This window comes from Simochromis diagramma, unplaced genomic scaffold (assembly GCF_900408965.1).
Source record: "Simochromis diagramma unplaced genomic scaffold, fSimDia1.1 OVJJ01000646.1, whole genome shotgun sequence".
In the NCBI taxonomy this organism is placed as follows: Eukaryota; Metazoa; Chordata; class Actinopteri; order Cichliformes; family Cichlidae; genus Simochromis; species Simochromis diagramma.
In genome coordinates, this window is record NW_024387279.1 from 2106135 (window position 1) to 2122500 (window position 16366).

The following is a 16366-nucleotide window of genomic DNA, read 5'->3' on the forward strand; positions in this document are numbered from 1 at the left end:
CCCAAGGATATCTGACGTGCAGACTGGAGTAGACAGGGATAGAAACACCAACCTTCTGATTCATAGATGACCTACTCTACCTCCTGAGCTATAACCACCCCATGAGGTTATGATTTGACATGGAATTTGCTGATATTGGATTTGTGGTGTCATTGTGGGCTATTGATGCTCAGTCCATCTCATGATACACTGAGCATTTCTTCTTCACCCACCTCTTTTCAGTCTCTGTGTGTATCTCTATTTATACACCACTATTGCATTTAATCATTGGTAATTATTAAACCCAAGCTCTCTGTCACCCACAGTGTCCCTCTGGTCCTGTCTCCCTCCGCTCTCTTCTCTTTCTGCTTACCCGTAAGCGTTCATAATAGATGACTGGCTCTCCCTTCGCCTGGTTCTGCCAGAGTTTTCTTCCTGTCAAAAGGGAGTTTTTTTTTCTTCCCACCGTCACTGCTCATAGTCAGTCATCTGATTGTTTGGGTTTTCTCACTGTTAATGTATGGCATTTCTGTGCAGTTATATAGTGCCTTGATGTGACTGTTAATGTGAATTATAGCAATAAAAAATGTTTCAAACATATATACTCACATACATTTAGTATATTTCACACAAATCTTACGTAAAAATGAAGAGCTCAAGAGATGCTGTGTTTAACTTAGTCACAGATACATTTAAAAATAACATGTAATTGTTTTCACTTTCATGGTGCAAACTGGCTGCTCTTTAGCCTGTTGGATGGGATGCTGTCACATTGATATTTTAGTTTAAGGATATTTTTTATTTCTCAATAGAAATCTACTAAAACCAGTCATGTTTTCAACTGCAGTTACAAAATAATTTTTCAGAGGTCTTTAATACTAGCAAAGCAGGTAGAAATTCAACTAGCAGCTTTGCTAATTTAAAAGATCCCAGATCAGCTGCCTGACAGTGATGTAATCAATCACAGTTGCATAACAAAATAATCAGTGCCAGCAGGAAAGTCCCTCAGCTCATGCAGTCAAGCATATAATAACTAGAAAGCGATAACTGCTCATCACACTTCATGTTCTGGACTCATTTGACTAAAACAACAAATGTGAAAAAACACCAACAGCTCTGATGAAGTTTAAGTTGTGCAGACATTCAGGACTCAAGCTAGTGCAGCGACAATTAAAAACAGTAAAAACCATTGTGTTAAAAACAGTCGCAACATCATTGTTGCAGTCACACACAGACAAACGTTCCTTTATTGTGTATTTATGGACAGTTTGCACATTAATGATTTATCATTAGCAACAAGAATGATTCATTGACTGTAATAAAACCTCTCTGATTTGTATTATTTGGAAAACAAATGAGCATGAATAAATAATGAAAGGTGAATAAATCCGGTTGTTATCATTTTTTTCTTCCTTCCAGTGACTGAACTTGCTGTATACATTATAAATCAAGTCATCTAGCAAAAACATATCCTAACTTTATAAAATATGGGTTTTCAGTCCAGTATCTTCAAAAGCATCCTAAAGGAAAAGTAAACCAGTAGTGAAATGCCACTATAATACATATTCATGAAATATCATGAGGTTCTTCTAATAAAAACTGACATCAACCATCTAGAGGAAAAACCTACCAAGGTGCACAAGAAAAGACATTCTCCTGATGGCTCGGGGGGAGGGGGGTATAAATTAGGACTGATTATGTACTTTTTCATAGTGTCTCGAAATAAACATTCTACTTACATGTTCTTCTTAACCTTTCCCTCAAACACCGAGGTAAACAGTGTGATCACATTTGATCAGAAGTAACACTTTATTTTACAGTCTGCGTAGCTTATGTGTATTATATCCCATTATTGAAAGACAGAACGCTGGGATACAGATTTATCGCACTGAATAGTGTCAGTGCTCAATCCCAGGAGTAAGTTTCACTGAACTAAACACGCTTTGTAGCATTTTGTTTATGAACTGCCAAAATAGTATGAGGGCTTCCAGTTGTAACACACCCAGTAAAATATTATTCAGAAGATACAGAATCTACAATTTCCACCCAAATATTTCATTTCAATTGCAAGCTATAGTAACTTATTACTGGAATACTAGTTAAGGGATTATTTAAGTACAAAATATAAAAATGTACAGTATGCTTAGTAATTTTCATTGTCATTTATGGGGAACTTTGAGATCGACCTGATCAGGACTATTTGGACAGGACACATTTGTTGTGTGTAATGGTGGTAACAACATGGAGTAGATTTAGCTAACATTGGGTGCTCAGTATTTGGGACACTGACGCCCATATTCAGGAAACAGGTGTTCTCTTATGTGAAAACAGAAATCGGCAAATATATAAATTTGTGCTACATTGATATTTATTTCACAAATGCATGTAACTTGTTTTGTATTTTGTAGATTTTTTTCTTGCTAACAGATAAATATCTGCTTAGCACTCTCCTTCATTAAACATAGCTTAACAGCTCTTTGAACTGGCAATAAAATACAAATTTATTTTTTAAAAATGAAAAGGAACAATGTCTCTATAGTGTAGTGGTTTAAATGTTTACCTAAAAAGCAAAAGTTCACTGGTCCCGGGAGGATGCTCTTTGGGTTTTTTTCAGAAAGTGTATCTGGTATAAAACCTCTGCCAAATCAAACATGGAATTCTCCACTATGGTAATCACTCGTGAATAAGGAAGCAGCCTAAAATAGTTTTACTGTGTAAGATTTAATGGTGAGGTAGCACATTGCAGCTGACTCCTTTGCTGTCCTTCAGGTGAAAGCCTCACTTCAATGCAAAAAGCCAGAGTTAGGTTTATCCATTCATGGCCTTGTAACTTGGCAGGCCATGTGAAAGATAACCCTTCCACCTATATAAATAAGAAGAAGTGGTCTAAAACTGACACATTTTTTAAAATAACTGCTGTATTATAAAGTTGGAACCTCTGGGAAATTAAATTCGAAGTCACTATGAAGTCGGAAAAAATTGGATCTCTCTAATATCTCAGGAAGAACGTTGAATTCCCAGCTTTAGGACAGCTAAAAGTAAATTTACAGCCTGGTGCTTTTATGACAGCTTCTCCTGTCATAATGTGTTAATCTGGATACTGATGTTAGAGGCACAGCCACTTTGATTTACAGGTGTACTGTCAGTACACTTGTAAATCCTCACCTCCTCTAATTTTTTTCATTGAACTGGACTTCTTGGCCATGTTTGTGCTGTCGATGCCCTTTGTAGCATTTTATTTTATTCGGTAAATAATATGGCCTGCTGTGGTTTACATCCTGCCTAAGAAATTTGTACTCCAGTTTTGTTGAGGGAACTTCTAGTATTTTATTAGTCTGCTACTAATTAGCAGATACGGTGGGTTGCAAGCATAGACTCTCTGAATGCAACTCGCTAACCAAGCCTAATACCCTTAACCTCTATTTAACCACACAACCCTTTATGTAAATGTTCTAATTTCTGGCTCCAAAAGCAACACAGCAAAATGCTAACTTTGAGGCATCAAAATGTTCAGAAACCAATGAGTGTCATGTATCATTTATATACAACATGTGCTTACAGGCCACTAATGAAATCCTAGGTTTAAAACCTCTATTTCAGTTCCGCCTATAGACTCCAGTAAATTTGACACACTGACCCATTCAAGCAACAATAAAACATAGTTTTGTTTCAGGAAATATTTGCTTTGATATCCTACAACATATGTTGTAGGAAAAGTACAATAAGATGAAAACAGACTTTAAAACCATTGGCATGAAAACAGTTCGACGCTTACTAGCTTGATCTCACATTCTTGCCAAGTGAACTTAAGAAGTAAGATCAATTCATCAACCTGCTGTTCTCAAGGTCATTACAAACTAAACGGATTCATCTTGCGTCACATTTACACCTGATTTGAAATGAATTTCAGATGACAGTGCACTTGGAATAAATATGCCCAAATATACTTAAAATACATCCGATTTATAGCATTTACCACAACATAAAAATGGCCAGCATTGCTTAATATTATGCACATGGAATAACAGTGCATAATATTTCAACATATTTTCTTTTCTGCTTTCTGACGCAGTGAAGAAAAGACTGAAATAAATCTCATAAGCAATGTATTTACTGTATAACCCCAATAAATGTTAGATTTCTCTTCTACTTCTTGGGTTTATTAATGTTTTACTTCATTATTTCCTTATTATTCTTTAAAACAGCTAACTCTTGAAAGGACTGGAGGGAGATCTAGTTGCAGTTGTAGTTGTGGCTGCAACTAGATCTGTGGCACAACTGCAAGACCTCTACAACACAGAGAGATTGTAGAATAAAGTGCACTGTAACTGAATCACACACATCTTCCGAGTACAATAGTTGTGCGCCGTGCAGCTTCAGACTGGGCAGAGGGCTCTTGGGCTCTCCTGGGGTCATTCATCAAGGTTGGGCGGTTGAGAAATGTGCCTGTTGTTGGTATTAATAGCCCGGGGTGAAATAGGTCCTCTCCACTGCGGAGGCGATCTGGCAACTCGGGTGAGCCCTATTTCACTTTCCTCAACTTTTTTTTGTCCCGGCTCGAGCTTCATTGTGGACCTCATTCTTTTCAAGCTTCTCAAGCGCCATCGAAACATTTAAACCCCCCACCCCACTTACTACATCACTCCATCTACTCTTGCTATTGCCTGGTTCTGCAAATCATATTTCTCTGATAAATTCATGATTGATAAATTATTTTCTCTTTGTAGAATACAATAAAATCATTTGTGCTAATTAAGGCAGTCTTTTCATTTACAAACAAGACATTTAAACTCAGAAAATTTAATTGGGTTGGGAAAAAAACAAAATAAAAGGTTGGACTTTTCCCAAAGAAGTCATTATTTACTTGTTCTGTCAGTAAAACCTTTCACATTTTGTTCTTTCATCTCTTGAAGAAAAGTCTTGGAAAGTTCCCAACATCTCCCAGTTTTCTGATCCTTTTATTTCCAGTGGAGTCCCTCGTGACCTTTTAGAAGCCTGGGTTTCCAGATTTCAGCAGAGAAACCACGGCATTGGAATTATACGTGCACCGACGGCACACTCTTGTTGAGGACTTGCGCCCTCATCAGCTGGACGCTGGTCATGATCTTCTTCTGATGGCCCATTAATGTCACCCCGAGCCTCTGGATATCCCTATATGGCACACACACAAAAACAAATCAGATTTGAAGATTTATGAAAGTTGGACTCTACAGGCCCCAGTTAGTGTGTTAAAGTTTATGACATGTGATCAGGAAAACAACTGAACAACTACAGCTTGTTTAGAAGGTTTTCCAAGACGAAGCCTCTTCTCTCTAAAATGAACATGGCAGCACAGCTTGGTTTTGAAATCTGACAAACCACCAACAACCTGTTTAATCATAATACATTATTCACAGGACCTGGGCATCTTGCAGGTAATTACAAACCTTTGTAATGGAAGTAAACACATAATCATAACTGTAATGTGATTACTGAATTTAGTACAATAACATGTAACAAGAAACATAGAGTTAAGTGTCAAGACTGTGAGTCTGGAAAGCAACTGTATAAATGAGTGTATTTACCTAGAGGAAAAAATGCAAGGCACGTGCGTCATTAAATATCTCACTAGCATTACTGCGCCGCTGTTAGGACACGGGAAGATCTGAGTATAATTGTAACTGATTATTCCATTAATTTAATAGGCTGCTTTAATGCAGGTATCAGTGTTTGAAAAATTTTCCTCTGATTGTTCAGTTGCTGCCTGCTGAAGTGAAACAGTGTAAGAGTAATTAAGATGGTACTTGTACATTTTATATGTGGTCAAAAAGTACAATGCCCAGGTGTTCTGTTTTAGGAATATATTTCTATGTTATGGATTTAAAAAATAATAGCATTTATTTCCTTGTATAAGGAACACAACCAAGTTTCTCCTAAGACTTTAATGATTGTATTGGTGCCCGTCAGTAAAGGACAAAGGCTTTAGATGATTTCTGAAAACTACACACATTCTTACTTCCTACAGACCAAGGTAACGGTTTGTGGATTCATACCAGCCTTTGTCCTTTCCTGACAGGCACCAATACAATCATTAAACTTTCAACAGAATCCCAATCAACAAAATTTGGATATTAAAATTAAATAAAAAAAGATATGACATTACAAAGTAGTTTATATAGAGTTTTTTACATTCTTCTTGTTTACACAACAGTTTATAATTTATCTATCCATCCATCTAAAAAAAAAAATCCCCTCTTGCCCCTGCAGGCAGTCTTTATCCTTCAAACTTGGGTTCTCTACCAGCCTCTATGTATCTTGTGCTCAGAGCTTGTTCTTGTGCTGCCATGATTAGTGCCTCTGTGCTGTCTTTCAGTCCAGCTTTGTCCAGCCACTGGTAGGACTCCTGGATGTCAGCCGCTTCCTCTATCTGCCGGTGGTACATACCGTGCAGGGGCCTGTCCTTCCATGATGGTTCCTCCTCTTTCTCCTCATTCTTGAGTTTCTGCTGCCTGAGGTATTCACTGAGCATGCGGTCAGTTGGGGCCATCTTCCTGATGTACTCATGAATGTTGGTTGTCTCATCCTGGATTGTGGTGCTGACACTCATTAGTCTCTGGCCTCCTTCCTTCCGCTTAGCGTACAGTCTCAGGGTGCTGGACTTGGGGTGAAACCCTCCATGCATGGTAAGAGCTTCCTTTTCCTGACGTCAGTGGCTTCTATCTCCTCCTTTGGCCAGGTTATTATTCCAGCAGGGTACCTGATCATTGGCAGGGTGTAGGTGTTGATCTTGTTCTTACCCTTCAGCTGACTCCTCAGGACTTGCCTGATCCTCTGGAGGTACTTCATTGGTTGCAGCTTTCCTAGCGGCCTCTTCATGGGTCCCATTTGCCTGCGGGATTCCCAGGTACTTGTAGCTGTCCTCTATGTCTGCAATGTTGCCTTCTGGTAGTTCGATCCCCTCAGTGTGTGTGTGTGTGTGTGTGTGTGTGTGTAGATATAAGCATACAGTAAGTCAATGTATTAAATTAATGTATTAATGTAAATAATTCACTCAGAGCAGGTAATGGATGGCAGAGCTCAGTGAGCCTGACATTTCCCTAGTGTTACTATATAAGGGACTACCGTAATTGTCGGGCTATAAGCCGCTACTTTTTGCACAAGCTTTGAACCCTGCGGATTTTAGTCAGGTGCGGCTTTTCTATGGATTGTCCATGATTTTTGTCATATCGTAAGAGGATTTGTTTTGTTTGTTCCTCTGTTGTACGGCACTACGTTGCCTGGCGCAAGGGCATGTGATCAGACACACAGTATCGGGGTTAAAGAGTGGTATGTTGGTCACATGTCCGTCCGCCAGGTAACGTAGTGCCGTACGAAGTAGCGCGAAAAACAAACTTCAAAGTAGTGGCTAATGTATGTACAAAACAGGATGCGCTCAGGTGCACTTTGTAGTCCGGAAAATACGGTAATTCCATCAGCTGCAAATATTATAACGCCTCATACTTGAAATGGCCTTTTTTTGGATATACACTAATGGACACTCAAGAAATTGGTGTGAGAGAGTCTGAGTGATTTAGTTTCATATTATAGGAAAGCTGTGCTAATGTAGTTTGATGCTAGCTGAAGGACAGGCTTGAAGGCTGGGTGGCATAAGTTCCTGACCCCTGGGTCAGATTTGAAAAGCATTGTGGGAGGTTTTAATATGTGTTCGACTGAGCTCAGAGGCTCATGGGACAGAAGAATGGAGATGATAATCAATAAGTGTTATAATATAATATATTACCTCTTTTCTGTGTACAAGCTATGCCATTCTATGTCCTGTAAAGCAGTTTAAGGTCTGTGTGAGGTGATTTTCTCTCACATTAGCTGGTAGAGATTGTAGAGCACCTACACTACTACTACTAATAATAATAATAATAATACATTTTATTTGAGGGCGCCTTTCAAAAACTCAAGGTCATCTTACAAAAGAACAACATTAATAAAAGAAGCAATAGTCATAAAATACATAAAATAAGTTAAAATTGCAAAGCAGAACTTGACAACAGGTAAAATCAGCACTAAAGCTGATTTTACTACATCTAACAGCTCACTACTGCCTCTGAGCTGCTGAGACTTCCCCAGGAAGCGCTTACCCTTGGTTCATGCTTATGACGTGACCCAGAGTGTGGTACCCCCCAGCTGCAAAGTGTTCCTTGTAGCGGCTCATCTTTATGGTGTCCAGCCACTCGTCTACTGAGTTACAGCTGCTGAAGTCAGGGATAGCTCTCTCCATCAGTGTAGGACTGTTTAAACTGCAGCAAATAAAGACAGATGGCAGTGGATCAGAAGTGAAAGAGACAGGAAGATGTATCGGAAGCCAAAAAGATTAGTTGAAGGCAGCTTGAAAAGGAGAGGAGTCAAAAAGTGAGCAAGAGGGAGAATCCTGAGGGAAAAGGGGCTTTTGAAATGCACGAGTATGTGAGACAGGAAATCGATAGCAGTTAAAATGATTGAGAAGAGGTGGTGACCGTGGTTGCAGGATGGCTGCTTTGGGTAGATTAACACAGGGAGAAATGTTTAACACTCCTCCTGCTTCTCTGCCTCTTAATATTCCTACTGTTTCTCTCACCTCACAGTGTCATGCACCATTGACTCCATAGGACCTGAGATCTGAACTGAGCAATTTACACAGGTCTAGCTTTAGCCTGGGTGTCCTTTCAAACCTGCTCCCAGTTTCACTATGGATCAATGTCAATATCACAGCGAGGCTTTTACTTAATGCACAGCGCGTCTATCAGAGATGAGCTTATTGGAAAACGAACATGACCGCTCGCTTCATCTGCCAGACAACTTTGAGGGAAACTTTAGGCTGCAACTTTATCCCACCGCGCCCATGCTTGATAGCAGTGGGATGAGATTGGATTTACTCTGCTTCCCACACCAGGATGGTTACTTAGTAGCTTAACAGTCAGTCACCATATATTGTCCCGGAGATCATCTTCTCAGGCCCTCGCAGGTGGTGTCTTGCTTTGATTTGCAGTTTAATCCGCTAATCACATGAACCAATATTTGATTAAATTTTGGCGAGCTGTCTTGCCAAATTAAATCAAAAAGACTCCTCGGCATGTGACATAATGCACTCATGTTGTGCCGCTGCAAATATGGATTTATTCCGTTGCCCACCTACCTGCAGAGCGTGTCCATAGACTTCAGGTTCTCTGGGTTGCGGATTAGCTTGTCAAGAACGGTGACTATCTGGCAAAAACGGGGCCTCTCGTTGCGATCCTTCTGCCAGCAATCCAGCATGAGTGTGTGTAGAGCAGCAGGACAGCCCATAGGAGCAGGCAGCCTGTAGCCCTCCTCAACAGATTTGATCACCTGTACATGTCCAGCAGAATATGCATAAGGCCACAATGTGTAGCATAAAAATAACCATCACATTACCTCTGGTCGCTAAATGGCATTTAAATCAGCAAACACCACTCACATCTCTGTTAGTGAGATTCCAGTATGGTCGCTCTCCATAGGACATCACCTCCCACATGACCACGCCATAACTCCACACATCACTGGAGGAGGAGAATTTCCTGTATGCGATGGCCTCTGGAGCTGTCCACCGGATTGGGATTTTTCCACCCTGCCAGGAAGACAAAAAAATTCAAGCAAGGATACAGAGGAGATTTGGAGAAAAAATGTAAGACAGACCACATCCAGAGCTAAACGTTTCACTGCCATTGTGTCCGCAGAGCCTGTGTCCTGTCCCAACCCTAACACATCCTGCTATTGTACACACACACACACACACACACACAGATGGATATCCTAAATAAGCATCTTTAAGTGGGCTAAATAGATCAGAGTAAACTAACAAATGAAATGCTGAAATAGCTTAAAGTGTTGGGTAAATAGTTAAAATGGTCTAATAACACTAAATTGCTAAATACTATTTTTAATTGGTTGCCTAAAAGTAAAAAATAAAATGCATAAAAAGCTTATATATTAAATTGTTATAGTGGCAGTAAAAAAGTCGCTTAAAGTATTTAATGAGTCGCATTAATGGATAAACATAAATACTAAATCAAGTAGTGGGCGAAAGTGTAGTGCCACCCTTCATCACTTTTTATTTTGCTAGGAAAATGGAAAATAGTTTCAGCAATCTATTTTAAAAATATGCAAACATAAAAGCACAGCCAGAGTTTCTACATTTCGAACAAACTTGAAATTCGATATTTGGTATGATGCACTTTTCCTCGTCCTCACAGCCTCAATTTGTTCAGGTACCCTTTCTAGCAATTTCTTTAAATACTCTTCAGGAATAGTTTTCCGGGATTCTTGAAGGTGCTTCCAAAAGCTCTTCTTTGGACCTGAGATCTGAACTCTGTGAAGATGATCTCTTACTGCTTCAGTCATGTTGAGGTTGAGGTTGAGGCTCTGGGGAGGCCAATCCACGACTGATAGTGTTACACTGTATATTTTTCTATTCAGGTATAATTTTACTGCATTGGCAGTACATTTTGTATCGTTGTCATGCTAAAAATAGAAACAAAAAAGCAGTTCTATTCAGATGATACACAGCTTTATTCATTCATCAAGCCAGAATATACAAATCAACTAATGTCATTAAGGACAGGCAGTCCTTAATGACATAAAGGGCTCGATTACCTGTAAGTTCTTACTTCTAGATTCAGGCAAAACTGAGTTTATTGTACTCTTGAAACTATTAGAAAGATGGTGTCTAATCATTTTAGATGACATTGCTCCTGTAACTCTGTCAGGAGTCTTGGAGTTATTTCTGATCAGGATATGTCCTTCAGCATGCACATTAAATAAAAATGTGTATAGCTAAAATGAGAAATTCCTGTCTCAGAGTGATGCTGAAAAACTAGGCTGGACTTATGTAATTCATTATTATCATTCCCTCTAAAAGCTCCCTGAAAAGTCCTCAGTTAATCCAGAATGCTAGAGTGAGAGTACTAAATCTGCTAAATAATCTGGGGATAGAAAACAGGCAAATTTCTCCCATATTAGCTTCTCTTCCTTGGGTAACTGTTAAATTAAATTATAAATTAAATAAATTTAATTTAAAATCCTTCTCCTTGCATACAAAACCTTTAATAATTAGGCCCCATCATACCTTAAAAACATTATAGCACCTTATTATCCTAACAGGACTCCAAGGTCTCAGACTGTTGGCCTACTTGTGGTCTTAAAGTTTTCAGAAGTAGTATGAGAGGCAGAGCTTCAGCTGTCCGGCTCCTCTACTGTGGAACCTGCTTACAATTTAGATTTAGGAGTCAGAGACTCTTACTCAACTACAATATATTGACTAAATAGCTTAAATGAATGGATAAAAAGCACCAGAATTTAATTTCAGTTTAGTTTCAGTTAGATAAATGGATAAATAGTTTACTAATCAATAAAGGGTTAAATTGATAAGCTAAAAGTAATTTGAAAAGCTTGCAGTAGTAGCTACATTGTAGCAAGAAGTAGTTAGCCTGAATGTTTTTGATAGTTCTCAGTAATGAATAAATTGTTTAAATATAGTCAATTTAATAGATAAGTAGGTAAACATGTCATTAAAGGATAAATCAGTATCATGGTTAGCTAAAACAATAGATGCATAGTTTCAATCACTTGCAGTAGTAATTGGTATATTTTTGAAAATAGTTATTTAGCAGATCTATTTAAATAACGTGTGGTAAAGTATTAACAGACCTACATAATGATCATTTGAAAACAGTTTACAGGAAAAAGTGAAACAAATGGAAGTGGTTAAAATAGACTAGACTTATAGGGTTATATAAGCTGGTGGTTTTTATCCGACAAGGCTTTGGGGGCTTGAGGATTGAGAACTGCTGCCCTAGAGCACCAATAATGTATATTAAAACACACATGAAAGTTAGCAGTCATGTCATGAGTAACAGCTTTTGTGGCCATTTTGAAGGAAAAAGTAGTGATGATGTGATTAGGGATTCTGCTAAGGGTTTCAGTATAATATAGGAAGAAAACACAGAGGCACACACACACACACACACACACACACTTCCTTTAAGTAAAAGTGTCTATCTATAGCTAAAACTTTAGTGGGAGGACAGCATTTAAATGCTAAAGCTAGTTAAAGCTTGATCTGAAATGATATTTTAAAATCTTCGACTGTATTGTAGGATGTTAGTCAGATATCAAAAGTGAAAAGTAATGACATCAATAAAAGAGATTCAGCAACATAAAAAGAGCACAACATTTTAACCATGGAAGGAACCTCTAGTTAAATAAAATTACTACTAAAGTAAAACAGATTCATAAATGAGCTACATGCCTGCTCACTGTTTAACAGCAAATGTTAATGAAAGCAGAAAATAACAGCACACACTAAAGGGCAATGATGTGTATGTGTATGTTCTCAGGACAAGAATAGACTTGCAAGTGTTAGCAAGTGAACTACTTGCATTGTACTTGATATTAAACTAGCGCTTAATTAAGTTGACAAATGGATACATCACTTCCTAAACAAACAAATCACTCCCTGTGGGTAATTTTAAGCCTCTGAAGGTTACTCACCAAATATAGCCAATTACAGACACTCGGTGTTCTGCTAAACATTTAAAACAGGCCAAAGTTTCCGTACTTTCAATTCCTTCAAAGTTACTTTGCTGCCACCTTTGACTCCATAGAATAACTTTATACCTCCATAATTTCCAAGCAGTAATGTTTTAATCTTCAGCTACAATCAAGTGTTATTGTGACGCCATAATGTCCGTATATCACGATCCATAATCAGTTTCTCCTTCACACTGGGTGATGCTGTACATAATCACCTTGGTGTCTATAATCTGATTGCTGTGCTTTTACAGACTAATAGACAAATGGGTTGAAGCCGATTTGGATCTGAAAGCACTGGAATCTTTTACTTTTTTTTTTTTTGGTTAACACTCAATATATTTCTTTCAAACTGGTTTAAAATGAGAGTATTCTTTAAAGTAGCTCTTTCAGTTGACTCAAAATCCATTTGTACCGCCTAATAAAAAGTGTTTTAATTTCCAGCCTTTGTTTGTCGTGCTTCTACTTTCATTCTGGTAATTATCTGATATGTGTATATAATCAAGATATGTTTTTAAAGAACAAAATTCAGTGGTTTGTGCTGACTGAGTACAAATTTAAAGCATCATTTTAAACAATAAAGTTCAAATTGCTCGCTATGAAGAGCACTTTGTCAAGCACACAGCAATCAGAGGATCCATACATAAATGAAATACTTTATTGCTCAGAACAAAGCAATATTAACATGATCTATATATATATATATATATATATATATATACATATATACACACAATATTTTTAGCAATGGTTGATTTACAAGAGTGATGAGAAAACCAGTGTATATATATATATATATATATATATATATATATATATATATATATATATATATATATTAGGGGTGCAACGATATTCGTATCGATACTGAACCGTTCGATACAGTGCTTTCGGTTCGGTACGCATATGTATCGAACAATACAACATTTGTAATTTATTTTATCAACTTTCCTTCTGACGATGCTGTCTGTGTTGAGCGCTCAGTGAATCTGCGTTCGACTACTCCGCCTAGGCTGCACTGTCGAGCGCAGATCCACTGAGCGCTCAACACAGACAGCATAGTCAGAAGGAAGAGCGCAGGGCAAGCTAGCAAGACAGAAGTTAAGCTCTCCTTGCAACATGGACCACCCCCACCCTCATTCAGATCTGGCGTTTGGAATTATTTTGGTTTTCATGTGACGTATGACCCTGAAGGTAAGCGAGTCATGGACTAAAGTAAAACAGTATGTTGGATGTGCCATGCAATGCTCAATTACATGGGTCGGAACTAGTGTGTTAGCGCAGTTAGCTCGTTAACGTGTTGGCCGTCTAGCCCCATGCACGGGGCGATCGGCGGTAGCTCGTTAACGGAGATTTGCCGTGTTGTGGCGTTAAGGTCATTTCAACGAGATCAACCTGAAAGCACTAGTGGGAACACAACGAATATGACTGCACATTTACGCCGACATCATCCTAGTGCAAAGACAAAAACAACAAGCATGCTACTAACTTTAGCAGAGTCATTTAGACAGCTGTTAGCACATGATTCTCCTTATGCTGCTGAGAATATAGCCCAGAAGAAGCGTATAGTATAGCTTTTATTTTGGAAAGAGCCATTTCTCTGTAATAAACTCTCTTTTCCAAAGATGAGTGATTCCTCAATCAGATACAGGGCTCGCAATATCGCTAGCCCGACGTCCTGGGGCTAGCGATTTTTTCAGTCGGGCTACCAAAATCTATCTCTTCCCTGCCCGTCGGGCTATTGTAGGAAGGAAAAATATATGTCAATGCTTTTGCATTCTTTCAGAAATGTAGCTGGGTAATTATGTCATTGGCATCGGTGAGCCACTGTCAATATGTGACATATTGTAATCGCGTTTGAATTTGCGCTTGTTTTTTTGCTTTCACTTTGCAATCGTGCGAACTGTGTATAGAGAGCGACAGCACTGATCTGTGAGTGATGATAATTTGTGCACCAATTCCTCTGACATCGTCTTATTAATCGTTAGCTTACTATGCAAACATGACAAGTGAAATCTCCCGCAGCAAGCTTAAACATGTGAGAGGTTGATCGCGCAGAGAATCGCTGAGCTTATGTGAGTCCGTGTGTAAAAGCAGCACGATATATATTTTAGTTCTGCTGAGCCAAATAAGACAGGTCAGGGTGAAGAAGTGACAGCCAAAGAAAAGCTTACCACAAAACGGAGAAGTTATGACAAATCAGACTATAAGGCAAAAAGAAAGTGCAGCTTTATGGTTTCATGGACAAAATAATTTCTGTGGCTGCAATATGACGAGCTAAATAACCAGGGCTGCACATAAGTGGTCCGCAGGTGCGCATTCGCTGTCAAAATAAAAAACACGCACAAGGGTTAGGGTTAAATTTAAAAACTGTACTTTTGAGTTAAAATATATATTTATAATTTTAATAAATGCCAAATTAAAAAGGCATGAACATTTTTTTTGTATCGAAAAAATATCGAACCGTGGCACCAAAGTATCGAACCGAACAGAACCGTGAATTTTGTGTATCGTTGCACCCCTAATATATATATATATATATATATATATATATATATATATATATATATTAGGGGTGCAACGATACACAAAATTCACGGTTCGGTTCAGTACTTTGGTGTCACGGTTCGATATTTTTTCGATACAAAAAAAATGTTTATGCCTTTTTAATTTGTCATTTATTAAAATTATAAATATATATTTTAACTCAAAAGTACAGTTTTTAAATTTAATGTTGCTGAAACAAAAAAGTAATAAAAAAAATAAATATATCTCAGGGCTCGCAAAATTTCAAAATCTCTGGTAGCCCAAAATAAATTTAAGTAGCCCGAATAAAAAAGAGAGCAATTTTTTGATTGATGTTTTGTTTCCTTTACAATATTATACATTAAAGTATAATATTGTAAAGGAAACAAAACATAATCAAAAAATTGTTGAAAAACAAATTACAACATTGTATAAAAATTACAATCATCAACTCAAATACTTGGTTCTAATTGAACAGAAATTTCTATGAACTTGTAAGAACTGTGTAGGACATGAATCAGTCTGTGTCAGATCCTGAATTTGAAATTTCCACTGAAGTCACGGGTAAGAGACAAGTGGAACCAAGATCTAGGCCATTTGCTTTTTGAAGTTTGCAAAGACTGCTAAATTTTGCCAGTGGTAGTTCACTCTTTGCAACATAGTACGCTGTTCTAAACAGATTTTTCAGGTTTATTTTTAGTATGTTATTTGCAATTGGTGTTTGTTCTGGGAAAGATATTGCAGACTGAGCAATAATGCATTTCTTGCATTTCTCATGGGTTCTAATGGGGGCCTGTGGAATACACCAGGCACAGACACACGCACACACAGGTAGGTACAGCCAACTTCCACATTTATTCAAGTGTTGTTGTTTTGACAGCTGACTCAGTCACACAGTCTGACAGCTCACGAGCCCAGCTGATCTCCCCTCTGGCCGCTCCTCCTCGTCTCACTATAAACACAGCGGAGGGAGACCATCATCAGTCCATAAACAACATCAGCTGTTCTTACCGGCCTCGCAGCGCCGCCCTGTTGAGCCTTCCGCTCCACTCCTCCCCTGCAGCTGCGCCCGGGGCCACGCCTCCGCCACACACCCCCACCGCCCGTTCGAGGCCGGGGAGCCGTCCGGCCGAGCCAACTCCCCCCCCCCCCGCGAGCGAGAGAGGAAATCGGCCACTGCCATCTGCGCCCCCGGCCTATGGATCACCTTGAACTTAAAGGGCTGCAACGCCAGATACCACCGGGTGATCCGGGCGTTGGCATCCTTCATGCGGTGGAGCCACTGCAGCGGGGCGTGGTCCGAACA

The 16366-nt window shown here is 38.7% G+C and overlaps 1 protein-coding gene across 4 annotated transcripts in view; it reads right to left on the bottom strand.

Annotated features, from left to right (window-relative positions):
- Positions 1–451: 451 nt before the first annotated feature.
- epha8 (eph receptor A8) overlaps positions 452–16366 on the bottom strand; it is a 157898-nt gene continuing 141983 nt past the window's right edge. For all 4 annotated transcript variants that reach the window (XM_040003199.1, XM_040003198.1, XM_040003197.1 and 1 more), the window contains exons 17-20: positions 9425–9574; positions 9125–9315; positions 8091–8249; positions 452–5130 (exon numbers count right to left, since the gene is read on the bottom strand). In XM_040003199.1, the coding sequence (XP_039859133.1) occupies positions 5016–5130; positions 8091–8249; positions 9125–9315; positions 9425–9574 (615 nt within the window). In that variant the 3' untranslated portion in view covers positions 452–5015. The remainder of the gene's footprint in view (positions 5131–8090; positions 8250–9124; positions 9316–9424; positions 9575–16366) is intronic.